Here is a 24,768-nt window from a genome sequence, read left to right as displayed (position 1 = left end):
ATGTTAAAGTGCCCTCTTGGACCACCTGCTCCCATGGAGCAGCCGGCACAGCTCTTGTACAACTCAGATGGGCTCCCCGTGCTGCTGTTTCTGTGGGTGGCAATCGCAGCATGTCTTGGGTTTGGGCTGTGTTCTTGTAAAAAGTGCAGTGTGTTGCAAACACCCATGTTTTTGAGGAAGTGTAAGCATTTTGATAAGAATCTGCTTGGAAAATTATTTCAGCTTCTATATTGGATAACTTGCTTTTGTGCAGGGTATTTGATCTGTGGTGGCTAAATGGCCACTTTGTTACAAACCCTCCCAGCCTTCTAGTTACCCCCAAGCTTGCAGGGATTGGCATGCACCTGAGCAGGACAGGAGAAAGTTAAAGATCTTTCTTAAAGTAATGGGCACTTTTTTCTGTTTTCTAATATATAATGACCTAAATAACCTCGATGTATTACCATTATGTCTATTGATAATGAATAGCAACACTATTGCTGCTTTGCATGATACTGTTCTCTGAAACCTCCGTTGTGTTATGCAGCCACCGTGTATTCCCATTAAGACACATAGAAAAGGAATATTTTAGGGACATTTGTATGTTTTCCAGTGGGGATGTCTTAGTGTCCCTAAGGGGACAGCTGCCCTTGGAAATGAGAAGTCCCGAAAGAGAAACTTAGGTGTATCAGACAAACTTTCCAGGAATGTCATCAGTGTAACCTGGAATCCTTCTAATCTTATTTTTCAGTCTGGAAGCAGAGTATTAACAAGGTGCTGAGTGTTTTTCTCCTCCACATAACCACTGTAAGTAAAGAAGGATGGCAGCGTGGCTGTCGCCTTTGGAGGCACTTGTGTCCGTCTGGGAACAGGTCGGAAGCTTTCTGAGGGCACAGCGCAGGCCTCACTTCTATCTTTTGATATGTCCTTTCTTTGCCATTAATGAGCTTGATTTGGTGGTTTTCAAAAGCAGGTCTCATTTTTCTCTTTTCCAGATACCAAATATGTCTAGATCTGGTTCACAGCCTCTCATGTGTTAGTTGGAAACAAGTACTTTTAAAAATACTTACATTGGGTTAAATGTTTAGCACTAGAGATCAGTCATAGTTTGCACAGCAGTACGCTTTCTAATGTGTAATACTTTTTTATAGCATCTTTATGTCAGTTTGGTAAATTAACAGGTGTTTTGGAAAAAAACTGTCATGTCTTTGCCTTCCGAAACAAAACCAGCCTCTTCATGCAGACCCACAAACAGGTATACAGAAACCTGATTCCCCTTGGGGAAGCCTGGCATTAGAGACTCCCTGGGTTAAACGGTCCTTTTCTGACACCAGTTTCCTCACCCATGGCCTTTTGGAGCTGCTTTAACATGGCATTTATGACAAAATGTCTCTTATGTATACTTTCTGATTTTTTTTCTTTTTTTTTCTTTTTTTTCCCCAGAGGATATTCAACTCCTTTGTGTACATGGAGAAGATATCGAATGGAGAAAGTGAAGTTCAACAGGTGAGTCCAAAAGCCCCTTCCCACTTTCTGCTGCCCACTGGCAGCGTTACAAAGGCAGAGTCAGCTTAAAAATTACAGTTCTGTCTTGGATTTTTTGTGGCTACTTTCCTAGCATCCAGCCCATCAGATAACAATAAATGGGATAGAATATAAATGGAGATGGGGTATATGGGCTGATTATGTATTGGAGAGTTTTGCATTGCCATGAAAAGCTTTTCCATCTGCTTTGTGTGGGTCTGTCCCTTAGAAACAAAAGAGCAGAGGCAGAGCTGGCGCCCCCGTGTAGTATCTCATTAATTGACTGGTTTTCATGTTCGAAGTGTCTCCTTTAAAATAGATTTAATTCAAAACAAAAACACTAATACTGTTTCTGAATGTGGAAATGGTATCAATTGCTTTGTGTAAATATGGGACAGCTACAACCTCATGCATAACAGTTGCGGTTGAGGGCTTTTTGTAATTTTGAGTGGGCTTTACATACGGGAACACATTTGAACATTTCATATTGAGGTGATATATCTCAATACATGGACTGTTTGCATTTTAATACATGCATGCATTTCAAAAACTAATTTGGGATCAGTTTTAAAACATCAAATAGATCATGTTTTCTTTTTTAAGAAACTAAGGTACCAGTTCTGTGTGCTCACAACTGCACCTCCGTGCTAAATGTGATGAGTTTTCGTAGAAGATGCAGCCACTGTGCTGTGTGGACCGCTGGGGCATCTGAACAAAGATCTGGCTTTTCTTTCCAGTTTGAGCATAGACTCACTTGCACAACCTTCAGCGAGTAACCTGACCTTTCTAGACCCTCATCAAACCAGTTTTAATGTTCAGTAAAACCAGAAGTGCCTCAAAGCAGGGCGCTCCCTGGGGAAAAGGGAATTGCTTTTCAGCCTTGCAGGTAACCTGATTTATGCGTGAGCTGCAGTTGCTGCTTTCCAAGAGTGTATCAGTACACATGCATGAAAACTGGTCATGTAATACAAAGAAATTAACACTTAAGTTGTGTTTACTGTAAATAGTAAAATGCCCAGACTTCCTTTTTTGCGCCAAGTCAAAGCAAAGCTGGATCAAATGGGATTGTGAATCATAGAGTCATGTAGATCAGAAAAGACTTGTAAGATCACAGAGTCCAACCGTTAGCCCAGCAGTGCCAAGCCCACCACTAGCCCATGTCCCTGAGTGCCACATCTACAGGTCTTTAAATGCCTCCAGGGATGGGGACTCCACCACCTGTTCCAGGGCTTAACAACCCTTTTGGTGAAGACATTTTTCCCAATATCCAATTTAAACCTCCCCTGGCGCAGCTTGAAGCTGTTGCTTCTCATCCTGTTGCTTGTTACCTGGGAGGAGAGACTGACCCCACCTCACTACACCCCTCTTTCATTCAGGTAGTCATGGAGAGTGAGAAGGTCTCCACTGAGCCTCCCCTTCTCTGGGCTGAACACCCCCAGCCCCCCCCCCGCCCCCGCCAGCCTTGTGCCCCAGCCCCTTCCCCAGCCCCCTGCCCGGCTCTGGACACGCTCCAGCCCCTCCAGGTCCCCCTTGCCGCGAGGGGCCCGATCCTGCACACAGGGTTCGGGGTGCAGCCTCGCCAGTGCCGAGCGCAGGGGGCCGTCACTGCCCCGGCCCTGCTGGCCACCCTGTTTCTGGTACCAGCCAGGACGCCGCTGGCCGCCTTGGCCACCCGGCCACGCTGCCGGCTCACGTTCAGCGGCCGCTGACCGGCCCCCCCGGCCCTTCCCCGCCGGGCAGCTCCCAGCCCCCTGCCCCCAGGGGCTGGTGTGACCCCCGGGCAGGGCCGGCACTGAGCCCTGGGGACCCTCGTCCGATCGGCCTCGGCCCCTCGACCCAGCCTGCCCAGCCCCCCCTGCAGAGCCGGCCGACCCCCCGGCAGATCAGCACCCCCCAGCTCGGGGCTGCCTGCAAACCTGCTGAGGGTGCGCTCGAGCCCTCGCCCAGGTCATGGGTGAAGGTGTTAAGGGCTGCCCCCCGCCCGCACCCTGGGGACACCCCTTGCTACGTCCCGCTGGCGGCCGGTCACTCCAGTCGCCGCCACTGGCTGGGCTCGGCCTCCCAGCCAGGCTGTTACCCGGCGCAGAGCACCCCCGGCCCAGCCGTGAGCAGGCCGTTCCTCCGGGAGAATGCGGTGGGAAATGGTGCCAAGGGCTTTACTGAAGTGCAGGCAGACACCGTCCACAGCCTCTCCTCATCCACTGAGCAGGTCACCTTGTCACAGAAGGAGATCAGGGTGGTCAGGCAGGACCTGCCTTCATAACCCCACGCTGGCTGGGCTGATCACCTGGTGGTTCCGTACGTGCCGTGGGGTGGCACTCGGGATGATCTGCTCCATAACCCTCCCGGCACCGAGGTCAGGCTGTCAGGCCTGTAGCTCCCTGGATCCTCCTCCCAGCCCTTCGTGTAGGTGAGCATCATATTTGCTGTCCTCCAGTCAACTGGGACCTCCCCAGTTGGCTGGGGCTGCTGATAAATGATGGAAGCTGGGTTGGTGAGTGCTGCCACCAGCTCCCTCAGCACCCTGGGGTGGATCCCATCTGGCCCCAGAGACTGGTGTGTGTCTGTGTGGTGTGGCAGGTCACCGGCCATTTCCCTTTGGATTGTGGGGGCTTCATTCTGCTCCCTGTCCCTGTCTTCCAGCTCAGGGGGCTGGGCACCCAGAGAACAACTGGCCTTACTGATAAAGGCTGAGGCAAAGAAGATGTTAAGCCTTTTCCTCATCCTGTACGCTGTATTTACATTTTTGGTGAGTTTTAGTTGGAGAGCATAGCTCAGCTCCTCTTCTATTTCAGAAGAAATACGGTAGCTTTCGATGGGCTTTTGGTCAATGTAGGAACTAAATTAATTTGCAGAAAACAGAATCATTCAGGAAAGTTCCACTGATGCTGGGTTTCTGTTAAACCTAAAAGAAGCCTTTGGTGTCTTGTCCCATACTGGCATGTAATTGAAGTGCACGACAACATTACAGAAAAAATTAATAAATACAAGAGCATACAATTAATGATCTGGGACTTAAATGAGACTCAGATTGACATTATACAAATTTTAGGGTGAATCCCTTATACATGTTACCATAAAAATGAGAAGGTTTGTGTTTAGGAAAAATCCAGCAGAGTTCATCTGTAGTACTGCTTGTGTCTGTTAGATGTTTGGTGAGGTGCAGATGTAGTGGGAAACAACAGGGGAAGCCAGAGCAATGCATTAATCCTAGAAAATTACCTTAATTCTGGTATTAACAATTACTTGACCCTGCGGATAATAGTGTCTCAACTGTAATAAGAGGTGTTATGCTTTACAGGAGGTTTTTCCTAGTTCTGGTTATTTAAAAGATGTTTGATGCAAGTTTTTCCTGAAGCTTGATTATTTTACAGGAGTTTGTCCTGCATACTCTGTTTGGCTGTAGAAACATGTTTCTGATTTTTGATCATAACTGTTGAGATAGCTCATCACCCATAATACAAGAGTAAAAAAATATGATGAGGGGTAAATAAGCCAGGAGGACATTCCCTCTGCTGGTTTTGATCCCACTGCCTCTTCGTTATGCTGCCTTTCCCACTTCCCTTCTCAAGTGAATTGCACAGAAGACTTTCCATACCTTTAGTAATTATCCTTATTCTCCCCTGGATTTGGTTGCCTTCTGCTTTATTTCCCCCCCCCCCATTTTTTTCTTCTTTTATTTTTTGAAGCAGTCACCTGTGTATGAGTGGCATGACATGGAGGCAGCAGATGTGCCGTTAATGTTGTAGAACCCTTCATTTATTTTTGAAATCTCTCTTTCAAGAAACTCCCCAATTTATTTTTCTTTTTTTGACAAACTCTTTTGAGTTCGACGAACTTTTGAGTTTGATTTTTTTGACGAACTTTTGACAAAAAATTGGAGAACACATAATTAAGAAGAGGTTATATGGAACAGAGTACAGCAACATCCTGTTCTCTTTGTGTAAGTGCTACCTTTTTTTCCTTGGAGTTCCAGATGGGTATGACTATGTATTTGAGTAGTTCATTTTGTATCGTTGTTACTAATTTATACAATTCTGATGTGTGTTCTGTTACTAATTTGGGCGTACCTTTTTTGGTTGACATATTGGTGAAATATTGTCAATAAAAAACATATAATTGGATGCCCAAATATGATCCTGTAGAAGAAATTTGCTGCTTGCAAAGGTGATGCATCACCACTGCAGCTGGTGACACTAGGCAGTTGGTTTCTGTGGTGCCCGAGGTCAGACGTGCACCAACAGTGATGGTTCAGTGGTGCGGAGAGGAGACGTGTGCTGTGCTCAGTGTGCTGCTGGAGGCCACTGGCAACCCTTGGGAGGATTTGGCAACCCTGTAAGCACGTGCATGTGGGTGCTTGTGTGCAAAGTGACTGTGAAAGGCTTGCCCTACTTTAAAATTTTAAATCTGAAACTGTCCCAATATCTTGAAGGATTCTCTGGCTTTAACGTCACACTGGGGTAATGTTTTTCTTGAGTAGTTCTGGGTGGTCTGCACACCACGAAAGGGGCCGTGTGGGCTAGATTATACGTATCAGATGGCTTTTGAAAGCCAAAAATGTTTTGGGGAAACCAAGAAACTGGATTAAAACTTCTTTGAAGTCTCAACTATCGATGCTCCACTTAGGAAAAGATGCTGCATGTTTCCCAGCCACAGATGTACGTATTCACCCTAAATTGATATAAATAACTGTCTAAACACTGTAGGTAGTGTGATGAATTTGGAGCTGTCAGAGGAGAAAAACGAGGCCCCAGTGAAGCATAATTACTGTGGTTAAAAGCTCAACAATGAAGTGGATAGAAGAATAATTGAGCACTTCTGTTTCATTAATAACTGGGTTCTTTTAGGCCTAATGAATCACAAGCAATATAATCGGAGTTTTATGAGTAAGAGTAGTACATTGAACAGGATCGTCTTGAGCAAATGCAAACAAATATAAGCAAATTAAATCCCCTGTCGCTCATTTCTGTTTTTGTCATTCATTAACATTTTCTTAGCAACTGATACCCAAAGGCAATTAATTACAGTTTTATGTCAGCTAGGATTTTTTTTCTGGCAGACCACTGGATTGTTGCGGGGTGTGGATGTGGGTTTTTTTATACCAAACTGTTTAAATAATGACTTTCAGTTTGTTGAGAAAGTGAAAAACTACAGCTGTTGGCCTTCAGGCCTGACTATTTAATACGTTTGACTTTCTGACTTTCTTCATGCCACACAAGGAGTGGTTTACCTTTTGCCGTTGAACGGATTACACTTTTAAGGTCTACAATAACAGGATTACTGTTGTACGTAACAGATAAAACATTGTTGGCCTTGAAAAGGTTATTAAAAATTGGAAGGTGGTTGCCAAAAATAACTTTGGTTCCTTTCCTGTAAGTTATTTCAGTATCAGAGAACTTGCATACAATATGAAAATGTAGTGGTGTGAACTAGTGATATAAACAAAGTGAAAGATGGTTAGTTTTATTAGGGGAAAACCTAGATTAGCCATTTTTAAGGAAGTCAGCAAGTGTTCAGCGCCCTGCCAGACAGCTGGTTTCTGCGGTACAGAGAGTAATAAACTGGGCTCCAAGGAGGACAGAGGACAGTGACAGTGTCTTGAGCAAGAGCATATTTACCGGTTTCATGCAGAAAAATCTTGAAGCATTGAACACTCTGCTAGAGAAGTTGGAGCGCAGCAGCGACATCTCTGCAGGTAGAAATTCATAATAATTTTTGCTATTTCTGGCTTCCCATGCATCCTGGGGGAAGAAGCAGAAGCAAAGGAAATAATAAATTAGTTGAGATAGTAAATTGTAAATATGCATATGTCAGCTGAAAATCACCTTGCTGGAATATTCCTGGGAATATTCACTCCTGTTTGAAGGCTGGGAAGGACAGAGACCAAGGGAGGATTTTAATTTAGAAGAAGTGAATGCACAAGCAGTGAGATAACGCCTTTTGTCGTCAGATTTTTCCTTGTTCAGTGTATCCTTCTCTCTGTGTAACTCCTGTGTTTAGAGCAAGAAGACTGTCATTCCTTTTCCTTCTAGCTCATTCAGAGCATAATCATCATCCATAAAACCAGCAAGAATAACCTAGAGAATCCATTTTTTATAAATCTTGTAGGAGCTGCTAAGAAATAGAAGGGAGTTTGTTGAGACGTTCAGGAACAGAATTGTGAGGCAAAATGCTGGTTTTTGGCAGGTATGCGATTTTGTTTCTAATAGAACCAGGTTACTGAAAGTATTTTTTTGAGAAATAAAAAATATATATATCTATTTATAAAATTCCTGAAAGCTGCTTTAATGATTTGGGTTTGAATATATTCTGTCTGCCACAAAATGTCTTCTGGGGTAATTCAAAGCATTCTTCTTGCAATACAATATATTTTAACTTCAGAAATGCTTATATTTCAGAGTTATAAAAGCTAAGACTCTATGATCTTTAAGGGCCTTTTCCAACCTAAATGATTCTATGAAATGGTTAAAAAAAAATCAAATTATTTGTTAGCTAATCTGAAGTGAAACTTCCAGTATTATTTTTGTACAAAGAATACCTAGACATACTTGTTGTCAATCTGCTAGAGAACTTTATATTTGAATTTGGGGATTGTTTTATTTTCCATGTCTGACTACAAACTGAAAGATCCGCTGTTCACAGTTTTGCTTTGCATTGCTCTTAGACTCCTGATGGACAAAAATTATTTCATACATTGATTTTACTGTTATACTCAGGCAAGTTCAGTGAAGTGTTTGTTAATAATTGGAATTAAAATAAGAAGAAATTTTGCACAAGTGGGATACAGCTGCTGAGGATTTTTCACCCTGGCAGGGCACGCATTTTTTGAGATACTTTTAACTATATAGCAGCATATGAGTGAAGGGCACGTGTTCATTTGCTTGTGAAGGGTTCTTCCCTGATGACTATTATGGAAGTAGTGTTTATAGCCAACGTCTGCTTTGCTTCTGAAAATATGGGAAAGGATAGAAGTTGTGCCCACTAAACTGAATCGGACACAGGCACTCACTGCATTTGGGAGAGCTCTCTTTAAAGATCAAATAGCTGTTTTGCAAACTGACCTTGTGGCCCAAGGAGAGCAGTAGACTAAGATGAATAAAAATCCCGGGTTGTATTATTTCTATGGGTTTCTTTCACTGGGTCCTTATGCTGTTGGGCTGCTGTCATCTTCTGGGTTTGTGGAGGACTTCCATGCAGCCCACCTGGAAGATAATGTACCACTTTTTCTAAGCCTGCTGCAGAGCCAGACCTCTCTTGGTTTGGTTTTTGGTTTTTACTTCGTCTGTTACCAGTTGCCAGGTGATGGGATTACATTCAGAGCCATAGCCATTCCTTGTTTTTCCTTGTTTCTCTTTGGCAGTTGGTTTGTATTCTATATATTGTGGGGTTTTTAATAAGCTGTGGGACAGGACACAGCTGTCTGTTGTGTTCTGTTCTGTTCTCAACACATTTCTTGCCAAGGCCAGCGTCACATCAGACACCAGCTATGCACAAGATGTCCTCTGTTCTTTCAGGTAATGTCTTGTTATAAAAATAATTAATATGTGAGTTTAAGGAGCTGCTTTGCAGTCACGCTAATGAAAGGACTCCTCATCACCTGATTTCTTTTACTTATTTTTTTACCAAGATGTGATGTCTTTCTGAAACTAAGCTGTGCCTCAGCCTGGAAGGATAGGCTTGCTGCAGAAACAGTTGTGCTGGTGAGGGACACAGGCCATCAAAAGCCCGTCTGGCTTTGGAGCACTGGTACCTGCCAGACAGATAAATGCGTTTGCTCCCTCTGTCACCAGGCTAGAAGAAAGTGTTGCCCTCGCTATTCTCCTCTGTGGCAGGAGGAAGGATGCTTTTGGCTGCTGTCCCGCTGCCTCGCCGTGTCACACATCAGTGCTCGCTGCCCACAGCTGACAGCTTTGACAGTCACACCGATCCAGCGCCAGACTCCTGCAAAAACAGCATGGCAGCCTCGGAGAAACCAAATGCTGTTCTCCTCAGCAGTGTTCTTAGTAGAAACAGGGTCTTGAGGGTCTGCCCGGGGTGCTGCTCTGCCCACTCAGGTTTTGTAGAAGTGGTAAGGGAAGCTCCGTGCTTGCCATAAGCACTCTTCTCTTGGCCAGAGAGGTGCAGGGTGCTAAGACCTAGCTGGCATGTTGGCTTGCTGTGCTTTTGGTTGGGTTGTTTGTTTGATTTTTGGACTGGGCAAAGAGCTGTTGAACCCTTTTGAGGGGAAATAGATTAGCATGCTGAAAAACCTAGATTTTGCTGTTAAGCGTGACATCTCCCTGGCTAGGAAAAGTGGTATGCTTGCACAGCATTGAATTTTGTGTCAATTAATTGTAAGCCTCATGATAAAAGGTGATGCATTCTGTGTTTAACGTATTTCCAGAATGACTTTCAGGAATTATGGCCATTTCTCTAGATTTTCTTGTGCGCCATGTTTGACATCTTCCTTGGAGTAGGTCTTGGGAAGCCTTGCCAAAAGTACTGGCTGGTGGAAAGTGTCGAGTGAGTGCTGGTCTCTTTGAAGAAATGCCTGGTGGAAAGTAGCTAGCTTCCTGCATCCTGATTGAATGACCAAGAGTGTATTTTCAGTGTCATTCAGAGGAGTGGGGATGGTTTGAATCTGTAAAAGCAGAGGTGTGGGAAGGTGCTGGTGGGGATTCAAAGCTCCTTTCTCAAGCCACGTCCCTGCTGACCGCTGTGCTCTCCTGGGTTTGGACAGAAGGAGTGGTTTCTTCAAAAGCCAAGCAGGTTAGGAATAAATGTTAAAAATTTTCTGGAATGGGAATCTGTGGATGCATGGTAGTGTTAAGTTGTGATACAGCAAGAGGAGTGCCTGGTACGTGTTGGAGAGACGTACTTTTGTTCCAAGTTCTTCTGGTTCACGGAGGGGATTGAAAAATAAAAGTGCTAACTAAACTCTTCAATGTGTAAACAATACTTTTCGAGGAGCCTGGCAGTGTTAAACCCCTGGCTGTGAGTCCATTGTGGCATCCGTGCCTGTCGATCTCATTGATACATATTTTATATAGTCTTGAAAAATTAAAAATATCTTGGCTTTCAAGATACAGCCAGAAATAAAACCTAACCTTGGAGCTCTGCTTTCCCTCAGTGCTCCTTGAAAAGAGAAGACTTCAGAGCTGTGGAGCTTTTAGGGGAATGAAGCTTTTTTTTTTTTTTTTTTTTAAAAAAAAAAAGCTCAAGGGAACTATGCAAATGAGGAAAATATCTCTGGGAAAATTAGAGAAACTCACTGATGTTGTGATGAAAGGTTGTCAGTGGAGATGGTGACAATTGAAGTGCATTACCCGTGGGTGCTGCATTAATAGAAACAGGTGTTACCATCCAACCTGTCTGCAAACTGAAATGCTTTGGCCTCGTGCCAGCTGCCAAAAAAAAAAAATAAAAAAAAATAGAGCTAATGGCTCCATTGTTTGGAGCGAGCACTCATTTTTTATTATTCAGTTCCTTAAAATTAAAGAGAAAATACAGAAATCTGAAAAAAGGCGAGAGGAATGCCAAGCGAGACTTTTTTTCCACCCCCTTTGTTTTTGCAATGAAGAGTGCTTTGAGAATTGACCCGAGGATAATAGCATTTTATGTCAGTCTCGAGGTATCCAGATTTATTTTAGTCTCCATTAAAATGGGTGAATTTGAGCACTTCTGTGGGAGCAGGAAATGTCTGTCACACTTGGTACCTACCCAGGGGTATACCTGAGCGTGGGCTGTCAGCTACCTGCCACTTTTATCTGCCTGATTTGGGACACAGTTTTCCATTTTGCCTTAAAAATGCTTTAAACAATTATGTTAGGATGGTTTCATAGTTCAGTGCTCCGTCCGTTCATTATTTGTTACCTCTTTCTTTCTGTACCTTTGAGGTTTTGTAACCAGTTGTGTATCCACCAGTACACCATGGCCAGTCAGCTCTGGGCAGGTTAAAAAAAGCAGGGTACATGTTGGAAAAAAAAGTGATCATTTGGTTAAAGGTTTTAGGGTTTTTTTTACTTAGAAAAATGAGAAGCTGATTTAAGCCTGCAGCTTTTATTGTGACAGGCTCTAGCAACTGAGCGCATCACTTTGCAAACTGAATAATGTTTCTGAGCTAATGATGTGAGTGTGCATGCATGCCTGGGCACGCAAGGCAGAGATGAGGAGCTAGGAAGTATGTATTATTTTTTGCTGTTGTTTTAATCGCTGAGAGCTAGAATGCTTGTTCACTGTTGTGGATTTTTGTGCTCCAGTGAAGCCCAGCTATGGCAGAAAAATTGAGTTAGTTTTGTTGGGTTTCATCTGGATTATACTTCTTGATTTGATGAATTAGAACCATTTGTTTTTAGTAATTTTTCAGCTGATTGGTGTGTTGCCCTTACATTCTTAACATGGTTTCTTCATTGTAATCAATTTTCAAAGGAAAATTACTTTGGATCATCTTACCATCGATGACTTTTTTGAGTTAGCCGTCTTTAAAGTGGTTTTGATTGTTGGGAGTATTCTCTTGCTGTCAGAGGGCAGTATTTTTAGGGTTCTTTGGATGAGATAAACTTGGTTCTTCCGACCATGCTTATGTCTGTGGGCAGGGAATAGATGTCTCCGTAGCTCTGGGAGGCTTCAGCTCCCTTGTTGCTGACATGCACATGGGCATGACTCTGCCCTGACTGAAGTGCTGGATCCCATTTAATAAAAGTAACGTAATGATTTTGAGCCGTTCAGAGGTTTTTCGATGGGAGATGCAGGTTAGGTACTAAGCCTTTGCTTTTTGTCAGCGTCTGAGGTACAGGCTCTTCTGAAAACCAGATTTGTCAGATCTTCAGACTCCACGCAGCAGGGTAAAATTCAAAGGCTGTAGGGTGTTTTTATCGTTCAACCTGGAAGGTTAAAACTCATCAACACTGAAACCTCTCTTTGTACAGCATTCATTTATCAGAGAAAAGCAGTGATTCCAAATGGGAGTCCTTTCGCTGTGATGCTCTGTGTTAGTTTTGTCACTGCTAATAATGGTCGTATGGTCCTTTTTTCAGCAGACTTAAGCTGCCTCCCCTTTTTATGATTTCAGGTGGGGAGACCAAGAAAGAAGTATATAGATTCAAGTATCTGATTTACATAATGCTTTCAAATGTCTGGTTTATATAATGCTTAAGCACAGGTATTTCATTTGCCCAAACAGAGAGAGGGATTTTGTAACCATGAAACTGAAATGTTTTGATTTAGGAAATTTTGCTTATGTGTGTTTGAGGTTCTCCAGAAGAATAGACTTCTCAAGGACAGATTTGAGGAGCACGGTTGGACAAAAAGAAAGTTTACTGGAAAATAGAAAAGGAACTACTAAGCAGCTTACTATCTAACAACTGGGAGTAATTTACTAGTTTTGGATGCCTAACACGGAGGAGACCATTAGTAGTCCTCTGGTGCCTTGGCAATAAATCATTCTACAAAACTAATTAGGTATAATTCTGCAAGTCATTTGAGCAAGGTCCTATTAAAACCTGTGCTCCTAGGAGACCTGTTGTTGAGCTGTAGCATTTGCTGGGAACAATGGAGGCAAAGGCAATGCTGTTATCAGCGTGGGCCTCGTTATTCGCATAACGAAGTAAATCATGATGACATGTCCTTTTAATAACAGTTAAGAAAGACATTTGTCAGTCCAGGGGATCTGGAACAACTGACGGCATTTCTCAGCACACAGATGTAGAAGCACCATTAAATCATCCACGTGGAGCAGGGAGCAGGAGAGATGAATGTTAGGAATTAATGAGCTAACTTCAGCTCTGAAGAAAGTTTGCAGAAATGCAAAAGTCAGTATTTCTGAGTATTCAGCACTGCAGTATGTTACTTAGAGATTATTCACTTTCATTTAGGAAGCATCTGGCAGATGGTTAAGTGTAATAGATATCTTGGTGTGGAAAGGTTACCAAATGTACCAAGAGAAAATTTTGAACATGCCTGATCCATTTCATTAATTTCTCACTTCGAGTGAAAGACTGGGAGCAAAAGTCTCAGTAAATGCTTCTTGTAAAACCTGATGCTTCCTAGTAATTATTTACTGTCAGGTTTGCTCAAGTAACAGCCACAAATTTTTCCCTTCCAATTTTCTCTTGCAAAGTCATTAGTTAGGATCGTCTTGAAGTGCTTAATGAACTAGACACAAGTGAGCTCTTATCTGACAGCACAGGAGCTTCAGTAGGCCTGTGATGTGTCCCAGCAGGCTCTACCCTCCTTAACACTGCGCGCCTTCACACTGCTTTGAATCTGCCTGGCACGGAGAGAGCACGGGGCTCTGCCTTCAAAAGGTATGGGCACAACCGGGCATTCAAATTACACACCAGCAAACCCTGAGCACAGCTCAGAAGTATTTGTTTGCAAAAATTTGTTAATTTGTTAAATTTTTTTTTTAAAGCAACATTTTAAGGAGAAAGGCTGAAGTACCCAACTTTCTCTTTCTAAACTTTGGCACTCAAATTTTTTTTAAGGGCGTGAGAATTGCTTGGGAGGGATGGCAGTCTGTTTTCCCTTTCAGAAAGGAGAAATACGATCATCTGCTCTTCCAAGTAATAGTGTAACCTCTAAACCTTGTCCTGATTTATAAGTGGCTGCCTTCATCAGGGGCACCTCTGACAACAAAAGGCTTGTGGAAGAATTTCACCCATGTGAGACGGTTGTCATTATATACTATCCTGCTCTGGTGAGACCCCCCTGCAGCACTGCATCCAGCCCTGGGGCCCCCCCAACATAAGAAGGACACGGACCTGCTGGAGCGAGTCCAGAGGAGGCCACGAAGATGACCAGGGGGCTGGGGCCCCTCTGCTGTGCAGGCAGGCTGAGAGCTGGGGCTGTTCAGCCTGGGGAAGAGAAGGCTCCGGGAGACCTTAGAGCACCTGCCAGCACCTAACGGGCTGATGAGAAAGCTGGGGAGGGGCTTTTCACATGGGCATGTCTCGATAGGGCAAGGGGGAATGGCTTCCAGCTGAGAGTAGATGTAGGGCAGGTATTAGGAAGAAATTCTTTACTGTGAGGGCGGCGAGGTGCTGGCCCAGGCTGCCCGGAGCAGCTGTGGGTGCCCCATCCCTGGCAGGGCTCAAGGCCAGGCTGGACGGGGCTGGGAGCAGCCTGGGCTGGGGGGAGGGGGCCCTGCCTGTGTGTGGGGGGTGCGACTGGGTGGTCTGTAAATGGTCCCTGCCAACCCAACCCATTCTAGGATTATGGTGTTCTTTCTGATACAAGATTATATCAGTTACAGACTTCCTTTTGTTGAAGTTTGTAGTCAAAAGTATTGCAGCTTATGACTAGCCACAGTGAGCTGCTAAATTGATGAAGAAAATCACTCAGAAGATGCTCAGCTAAGAGCCTGTCGTGCCCCCGAGGAAAGCAGCCGGGGATACAAAAAAAGCAAAAGCTGGGATGGCTTATTTTGCCCAAATTGCAGTGAGGAGAACGATATGAAAGGAGTTGTGCAGTATTTCTGCACAGATCTGACTGGGGAGGCTGTTGATGAACAGAGGAGTATTCATGGTGGTATTTGAGGTTGCCAGGATCCTGAGCTTGTTCCCTTAAACAGATACAGTGCACTGGTAGATGGACTGTTGACTGTTTGCTCCTGAAGCAGCAGGAGATTCCTCTGTAGGTGAGGTCTGCTGTAATACTATTATTTGGGCTTTCCTTAAGTGTCCATTTTTGAATGAGCTTTTTTGAATTGTCTTGTGGCCTGTTTATTTTAATCTCCATGTTGTTGGTGGAATCGCCATCCCTGGAGGTGTTTCAAAAACATGTAGATGTGGTACTTAGGGACATGGGTTAGTGATGGACTTGACAGTGGTGGGTTAACGGTTGGACTTAATGATTTTAAAGGTCTTTTCCGACCTAAATGATTCAATGATTCTATGTTCTTGTCAGGCCTTGCAAGAGCATCGTGTTGGAGAACTTCAGTAGTAAGGCATAGCGTAGGTAGCATCACATCCAGGTGTCAGTTCTTAATGAAAGGCAAGTTTGATATAATGGATTGTTACTTTTCATACATGCAAGACTCTTATGTTAAAGTAGGCATCGCTAGATGGTAAATATATCTTTATGTATAGACTGCTTTCTGTGGCCAATGTTATTAGTAACTTGACTTCACAGTGCTTAAGCCACCAAAATAGAAGTACAGTGAGCAAAGCAGGCAACTATTATCTTTAACATACACAGGTTTTACTTTCCATTTCAGTTGGTTAGTAAGGAATGGGGTCATACAGAATAATTGGCTTAATTTTAATCTTTCTTGTTCTTTTTTAGTTGGCAAAAAAAATTCGTGAGAAATTTAACCGTTATTTGGATGTTGTGAATCGTAACAAGCAAGTAGTGGAAGCATCGTATACTGCTCATCTCACGTCGCCCTTGACTGCCATCCAAGACTGCTGTACTATTCCACCATCTATGATGGAGTAAGTATTAAATTCTGAATTTACTTATGCTTCCATTTAATATGTGAGGGAAAAAGATTATTTCTTTGCAAAATAGCCTGTATTTTCCTGATAACTCAGAAAAAGGGGGAAGACGGTACTCCAAAGATGCTCCTAACACTGTCCTCCTATTCTTTTACATTCCTACTATGTACATGTTTAATGAGGAGCACTAAACAAGAACTGGGACTCAGCTGTGATGGACTGTAAAATGTAACAAAAAGGAAAAAAGTTTGTTCATCCCTTAATTGCATGGAATAGTCTTCTATACAAAATGAGTCTTGTTTATATCCAGGATTACTGTTTTTGCATTGAGATACTGCTTACCCTGAGTAACTCTTCTGAAGAGCTGGTCATGAGACTTCTTTTTCTTTTTCCCCTTTTAAGTGCAGTAACGAAAATCACAAGTTGGTCAGTACATCACATGCTAAAAATACTGCCTTACAGTTTATTCAAGTTGATGTGCTGCTGCTTGATACACAGAGGTTTACCGAAATTGAGAACACTGCTTGGAAACTGAATTTATTATTTTCAAATGAACATTTTAAATACAGGAATTCTGGATAATCTAAATCCAGGCAGTTGGTTGTTTTTAATCCTGTTTTATTATGCTGCGTGTTTGCAGAAACATCTTTGGGTTTGTAGGAGATTTTGATAGAAGGTCTTATTTTTCCAATAAAAGTGTAATAAATTTTTAAATGCTCAACTTTTGAAACATTTACTTCAACATGTACTAGGAAAGAATGAGAGTAACTTTCAATTTATGTAAATCTTGATTACAGAGTATATTTTCATTGTTTATATCTTAGTCTGATTTAGAAATATTTTAGAGAGGAATGTAATTTGGGTAATAAATATTAAAAGCACTTTCTATAAGACAGTTCTTAATGACAGCATGCTTTCATCTTTTCTGAAGTATGGCATGAGCCTTTGTTTATATAAGGATTTAAAATATTCACTGTATTCAAATATGTGGTATGGATCTGTGTCCAGAGAGAAAGGCCACCTGCTTGTTTTGTGTTTGTTTTGATTGGCACAAAACTAAGAAATCTCGATAGGGTTAAGCCTCGGGTGACTCCAGAGAAATGGGTACCTTGCTGTTGGGATGTGTGTAGATTCGGTGGTCTCAGTGCAGTTCTGCTGGATAAGATGCCTACATAAAATCCTGGCACATCTGGTGCTGAATGGCCAGGTTGCTGGCAGCGTCAGTAAGAAAGGTCAAGAATCAGTTGAGGATGAAAACTTTCCTGCCCTCTGATCTCTGCATGCAGGAACTGCCAGCCAGCAGTAACACCTTCAAACCAAGAGGTGAACAGGAGGAATGAGCATATCACCCCCTGGTTGGTATTGCATAATTTTTCATTAAAAAATAAAAAGCAATGTCTGCTCTTAGTCTGGAAACTTTAATGAATTTCCTTTCACTTTGTCCGCCAAAATCAGTAGCTTGCAAATCATTCGGAAATTTCTTTACCCGTGGTGGACTTGCGTAAGGGGTCTTTCACAGTAAGTGGTTTGAAAAATGAACCGGAGGTCACAGCTGGCAAAGCAGAGAGGTGAATCTATTTGCAGAGCTCCTCCTTTGGGCTGTACAATATGATCATTATCTAATTATTTGGATTGATAAAGTTAAGTCAGCTTTAGTGATTACCAGACCAGTCCATCAGCCTGCAGGATCTTCCAGACAGCACTTTGGCAAGACCTGGTCGAGTATGTGGTTGAGAACGATGACTTACCAGACCATTGGGAATAGACCCACTGCTGTGTTTGGGGAATCGTCTGCAAGTCATAAAAAGAAAGAATGTAAAAACATGTTTCTGAAACTTAACTTCTAAGTTGTTAGCACCATGCTTTATTAGTTGCCTGCTTGTCTAAATGCTTCTGCCATCATTTCAGTTGTCGTTTCTCCCCCTTCTGCCTCTCCTGCTGCTGCTCTTCTTAACATGTTGATATCCAAGGTGGTGTTATTAGGTCTTATATTTGACACAAGCCTGCTGAAGGGGAAGGTAAAACGGTTCACGTGGGCATGAGGTGGCTGGTTAAAAGAAGGGAAATGGCCAGCACGCCAGTGTCTATGCAGGCAGGTGTATCCGAAATCACCAATGGGTTTTTCTTTTTCTTTTTTTTTTCCCCTTTGTCCAAAGAGATAAAAAACTGTAATTTTTGACAGAAGATACTAGAAGTTAAGATACCACCTTAACAGTCAGATTTTGGAGAACTGTAACAAAGGTATGGGTGTTTGTATGTGGATTTAGGAATTATTTTTAAAACAACACAGATAAAAGTATCTCTGTTTCTGTAAATCACAGATAAAGGCTGCTGATTTACTTCAACTCTTCTAGCTTTAATTTTTGGACTTCCTTGCTCCAGCTATGAGGAGGCCTGCACTTGTGAGTAGTTAGGTTAGATCTGCTGTTGCTGGTAACAGCTTGTCCTTGACATTTAAATGATGCGTGTTGGTGTTGGGCAGAAGAGTGCTGGTGTTAGAGCAACAATAATTATAGCATTTATTAGCTGCTGCTGTAGAAGAGGTCACATTGAAAAAGACGGTTGCTATTTGCTGTTTTCAGGAGGTACTTGGCTTTGGATTGTACTTTGAAAATGTCCTTAGGGCTGTTTTTTTCTTTCAGGAGGGTTGTGAAATACTTGCGTTGTAACTGCTTAACTCTGTGTGTTCTTTTTCTTGGTGTGGGGAGGTGTTTCATCATGTGGCCTTTTACTTGGATAAACATTTGGTGCAAGAACAGTGTTAGAAGCACATTATTTTCAGGTTGTATTTTTAAAGTAGATTTGAAAGCTTGTCCCACAATATTTAAGGCTGTTCATCACATGATGTTCAGCCTTTAAATGCACAGTGACATTTGAAGATCTGAGAGCACTTCAGGCTATCAGGTGTTTCCTCCATCAGCCCTTTATGTTGCTCTCTAGCTTATTGACATTGTGGTGGGAATGCAGCCAGTTTGGATTGGTTTTGGAAAAAATACTTGGGAAGGAAATGCTGAACTTAGGTGTAGAGAGAGGATTTTTTTTGAAGTTTTTTTTTAATGTCTTCATCTCTCTTTAGTGTATATTTGTTGCTACCATTAACAAAATTACCCATGTGTAGCCTTGTGTTTGCTTGTATTTATCTTGAAAATCTGACCACTGGCTTCGAAAACAATTTGCAATGTTGCTTGAGATGAACTGTGAGAATACCACACCTGGTGACTATAAATAAATGACATAAAATAGGATTAACAAAGTATGAACTGGAATGTAAAATGAATCTGGCACTTAAATTGCCTATTTAGTTGAGTAGTGAGATATGACAGGAAAAGCAATATTTATTTTATTGCCATTACATGGTGAAGAGCCCAGATGAATACGTTTCCACGCAACAGTTCTACTTAATCAAGGTTTGGGAATCGAAAAACCATGATGGCAATGAAGGGAGAGACAACAGTTGAGAAGAGCAGCCGGTGAGCATACCTGTCAGATGAGCTCAGAAGCGGACCTTACGAAGATCAAGCATCTGCCCTACCATCCAGGTGGTATTTGTGTCCGTGGGGTCAGAGCTTGGAGACTTGCTCTGTTTCCTGGGGCTGTGTGCTGCGTCCAGGAATCGTGTAGCAGTTGAGAAGAGGCATTGCTCCAAGCAGACAGAGTTAATATGGATAAAGTGCTCTGGGCTCTTAGCAAAACTGAAGGGAGATAAGGAAAGTGGATGTCAAGTGACACACATCTAATCGCTGAAGAAATCCCTGCTGGAGAAACAAGGCTTTGTGTTTCCTCACTAAGAAAGGCTGCTGAAGAAGCCATGAGAAATGAGATTGAGATCTCATCTCGATCTCTTGCTGTTGCCAGACATTCCCTATCGTGATTGCATTGGGTGGTTATTTACAAGACAATGTTTTAATTAAATTATCTTGCTTTCTAAAAGGATAAATACCTTTGTGTACAAGATGGTGTGTGTACAAGATGGTGTCTCCTGTTTGTCACTCTGAGATGCTTTGTTCCCAAGAAAGCCCTCGGTAGGTCTTTAGGAAATCCTGGAACTGAAGTGGCCTGATGTGCATGGGGTGCAGATGGAAGTATAGCAGAGTGTCAGCAGGAGGGCAGGGGAAGGAATGAACAGTGTTTATCTATCAGAAGTACTGAGCACCTGCACTTCCCTGCGCTTATGGGGAACTTATGGGGTATGTGTCTCTTAACTAGGGTCTTAAGAAATGAGTTTTGGCAAACAGGTTTGGAAGCATTAGCTTTGTGGGGGGTTGTAACTTTGCAGGTCTGTGTGGGCTGACTCGTGAATGACAACTGAAATAGCTTTCTTCATAAAGATGGTGTTGGACTGGATGGCAACATGTAGATCAAATAGGTGTTTTATACTGAATATTTGCAGATGAAAGAAAATCAAATTCTTCCCGCACAAAAAGGAAGAGTAAGTCTGATAATGTGTGTAATGTTTGAGTATTCATCTTTTAGCTGGTATACAAAATGCCTTTTTCAGGAGAAGCTGTGATTGATGCTAGCTGGCTCTTGTAGGAGACTTTCAGAAGTAGCTTTATATAGTTCCAGTTTTGCCACGTAAGTTAAAGTTATATTTGCACATTTATGTACACGTGAAGATGCAGTTGCAAGCGTGTACTTTACCAGTTTGGTGCCATAGAGTACACTCCAATGGTTTTCTTAACATAGCAAAGTCCTGCATATCTGCAGTAAGATTACTTTCCAAAAAACCCCACCAATAATCGACAAACCCAAGAAGCTGTAGTTTCTTATTCACACACATTTGTGAGGAAGCATGCAGCTACCTGTGCAGTTTTTCCAACAAAAAAACAGACGATGCTTTTAAAGGGAGACAAAAAAAATCTTCCTTAACCCAGTGTCAGCGCTTCTCCTCTCCTGCTCGGTTTTAAGACCCATCATGCTTTGATGTGCTACAGCATTTCCTGTCCTCGGGTGTCTGTGAGATTTGGTAGGAGACAGTCTCTTTGAGTTGCGTGTGACTGGGACCTGAGCGGAGAGAGAAGGGCAGAGTCGCAGCTCCGGGAAGCTGCCCCGCATGGTGCCTTGCTTCTGCACGGCTGATCGTGGCCCCCAATAACGCTGCACCTGCAGATGGGACATGAACACATATATGTGCTGGTGGGAACATCCCCCTTTCTCTTTGCTCCGACCCTGGAGGACAGAAAATAATTTCACTGCTGGTTTTTATGGAAGATTGTCATGAGTCTCCAAAACACATGTTTAAAGGCGCATTGCCATTCATTAATGCTCTTGCGTCTGCTGCTAATACATATGTTTCAAGGCAGCCGGAAATCTATTTTTGTTCTTTATTTAACTGTCCTGATAAAAGCTTAGGGAATGCATTTATCTGTATTTGTAAAAGGAGATGGAATGAAGAAATCTTTGTTGGTAAAACATACTACTTGGCAGCGTTGGTTACAAACATTAATGGAGCTGTTTGAATAAGTGACTTTACAAACCTATTTTTGAAAATCATTTACTCCCTGACTGTGATACCACCTTCAGAAGTGGTCTGTTTTTCTCTCTTTTGAACAGATGGTTAAATATTTGCTAATGCAGTTCAATTTTATCGCAGCTTTTTTTGTGTTTATCTTTCCCCTCTGGAGCAGTTAAGTGGGAGATAACAGGAATCCCATTCAGTTCCTTCAGTTGCCGCAATACCTGAAGAGCTGCACTTCCAAAGGAGAAGCGGGTGGGCCACACCAAATGAACTTTAAGATGTATTTGCCATTCGTACAGAGTATCAGTCTACAGTGATGCATGTGGGTTTATAGAAAATGTAGGGGAGCATGCATAGTGCTAGTCTTGGTGTGATCTTGTTTTGTCCATAAACTGTAGCAGGTAAATTTAGGAAATCGCTCTCTTGGACTTCTTAAATGTGGCCGAGTTCCTCGTGAAAAAGCGGTTTCTGAAATAAGTTGTGTTACTGGGTTGCAGCCCTCCTTCCAATAATACACTTTCTTTACATCTGAGAGCAAGTATACTTGGACTTCTTCAAGCAGCAGTTGAAATAATTGGAACAACTTCTGTGCCTCACCAGAAGAAACTGGTTAACTGAATAATCAGTAGCTTTTCTTTGTTGAATCTATTCATGAAAACATTGTTTTCCAGCGTACTGCTTAGTTGCAGTGGGAACTATATATTTAAGGATTTATGTAAAATATGAGTTTAAATCTTGCCTTACAATCAAGAAAGTATGCCTAGTTGTGAATTTCAAAGGAAATGCTGAATTTTCCATGAACTTATATATTTTCATTTGCATACTAAAATCAGCTTTAAATTTGTATGAATGGAAAGGGAAGGAAAGAAATGAGTCTTACAACAATGAGAACCCCTTCGTAGCTACTCGAGTGTCGTTTTTATATGCTGCTCCCTCATTTTTCCCTAAACTGAAACTGTACAAAAGGGGCTGATTTACACTGTAAATTCAGGCCGAACAAAATCCAATTGGAGCTCACTTGAGCACTGTTTTGATGTAAGATTCAAAGCTTCTGCAAATTTATTTTATCTTCTACACTTGCTGATCTCCTGCTTGTAAATCCTGTTGAAGGAGAATAAAAATGAGTGCAGCCTGATGGGAATTTAATGTCTGAAGTTCAAAGCAGTTTGCACATCAGAGCAAATGTCAATCAAATTAACATCTTGCAAGCTAGGCAGGGAGCGCGTTTCTCCATGGGGAAGAGATCAAAGTTGGAGTCGCAGCTCTGTTTGCTCCCTCGGGATGCAGTTTCGATCGGTTGTTCATTAAAGTGAATCCAGAAAGAAGGGCTTTTTAGAGGGAGGCAGGGAAAGGGGGATGGGGTGAGTGGGCCTGTCGTCAAACTGAATTTCAGCCATGAATGTCTTTTGCTCTTGCTTAAGTAGGTACAAAACCTAATTACATCTAAATACAGGCTTTGTTGCGTTTTTCTGATAAGGATTCTGGAGGGTTTCCTGAGCGTTTGCTGTGGTGGTGCCACCTAGAACATTTTGGGCTGAATCTCAGAGGAGACCTTGGTCAGCCATCGCTGTTACCGTCTGGCTGCTGGGAAAAGTGGGAGAGAGACACTGGTAAAAGTTAAGTCTCCTTTGTGCAGAAAAGGGGTGGTGATCAATGCTTGTCTGCAAATCTTAAAGTTTTTGATTTTATAACTTCTTCCAAAGCAAGTGATGGGCAGATTTGAAAAATGCATGGAAAACATGCAAGGCAGAAACATGTTATAGGAAAGGTAAAACCAGTAGTGACGGCCAAGAATATAAGCATTTACTGTAAATGCCACATGGCAGTGTCGAGGCTTTAGTTTTAATTGTTGCTTTAGCGGCAAAGATTGCCAAATAGGTTAATATTGTGTTCTTAATTGAAATTATTTAGAGGCACCCTAAAGAAGCACATGGAAATTCTCCAGTGTAATTAAAATGACTGCGAAAACTGCAATGTAAATCTTCCACAGTGCTGCTGTTGCCCAGTTTCTGGTCTTGGTTTTCTGAAGGCGTATGTTTGCGATGGGAGCTGGTCTTTTCTCAAGGTCCTCATATTGTGGAAGCAGTCATGCTTTACAAATACACCCCATTGCAAGGTGCCAAAAGTCAGTTATAAGGCAGACGGCACCTGAAAAGAGAATTGAAGTAGATATCCCACGTGGCTCAGGATGACAAGTCTGTCTGAGGGCTGGTCTTTAATTTATGGGGTTTAAAGCAATTCTTCTTATGCATATTTTATTTATATCATTTTGCCATTAACTGTATTCTCTTCTTGCTACTTGTGTGCTGTAGCAAGAGAAAGGAGGGGGGCTGGGCTGCAGGTTTTTTTAGCTTTCCTTTTCCAGCTCTGCTGCAGGTAGATTAGGTATCTATATCCTCATTTTCCTGATGGGTAACATAATACTTGCTTACTGAGAAAAGCTGAGGAACTGTGTTGATTTTTGCGTTAATGTGCTTTGACATGCTGCAATAAATGTGCAGTGTGAATAGGGGGTTTATAGCTGGAATACTGATCCCCTTGGCCTGTGGTGATGAGTTTGGGGCCGCAGGAGAGCCTGTGGCGGGGCAGTTGATGGTGATAACTTGATTTTTGCCTTCCTAGAAGGCATGCCAGAATTGGACCTGGTTGAAACCCTTTGTTAATATGTATCATGGCTGAGAGACCTGAAACTTGGTTTGGCAGCTTTGTGTGTATGAAGAAGTGATGTAGTAATATGCTCAACATTGTGAATCAAGATTCAGACAATTTCTCTGCCAGGTAATTTAAAGGATGCACATGTCACACTGAGTGAGTGTGAGCAGTAAGTTTTGGCATAAAATAAACTCAGAGCAGAGGAAGATTCCAGATGATTTTGAATTAAACCGCAGCATTTACTGCCCGTGTTCTGAGATATGAATATGTTAGTTGCTAACAAGGCATCCTGTTGCCATCACTAATAGACTTTGATAGGAGCACTGGGACAATTCGCTAACATCCTGAAGAGTCATTATTTTTCCCTAAGAGTTTGTTCTTTAGTATTGCTCGGAAATATTTCTTCAGCATGGAGATGTTTAATTTGCAGTTGCTACCTCTTCTCCATCTGGTTTCGCCCAAAGATAAACATGCTTTTTGTGAAATCCATCCTTTACCAATTGATCCTAGTCTTGAGATTCCTTAGCCAACAAAAAAACCAACTTTTTTGTTTGCTTGGTAAAAGCTGTAATTTTTTGAAGTGGTTACATTTTAATGGGGGTAGGAAAAGCCACGGCCCTGATCGGAGATCTACGTTCCCATGAAATGTCAAGGCTTTTCCTCGATGGAGGGGACTTTGGGGAGTTTTCAGAGAGCAGGTTGCCAATAATATCGAGCAGCTCCTGACAGAGTGGGTGAGCC

At 42.5% G+C, this 24,768-nt stretch overlaps 1 protein-coding gene across 2 annotated transcripts in view; it reads left to right on the top strand.

The window, feature by feature from the left end:
* CACHD1 (cache domain containing 1) overlaps positions 1 to 24,768 on the top strand; it is a 112,559-nt gene that overhangs the window by 37,003 nt on the left and 50,788 nt on the right. For both annotated transcript variants that reach the window (XM_080407236.1, XM_080407237.1), the window contains exons 2-3: positions 1,423 to 1,485; positions 15,766 to 15,914. In XM_080407236.1, coding sequence (XP_080263362.1) covers positions 1,423 to 1,485; positions 15,766 to 15,914 — 212 coding nt within the window. The remainder of the gene's footprint in view (positions 1 to 1,422; positions 1,486 to 15,765; positions 15,915 to 24,768) is intronic.

The sequence above is a fragment of the Falco punctatus genome, assembly GCF_963210335.1.
Source record: "Falco punctatus genome assembly, chromosome: 11".
NCBI lineage: Eukaryota > Metazoa > Chordata > Aves > Falconiformes > Falconidae > Falco > Falco punctatus.
The sequence above is the reverse complement of the archived record's forward strand: the minus strand, read 5'-3'. Positions and strand labels throughout refer to the sequence as shown.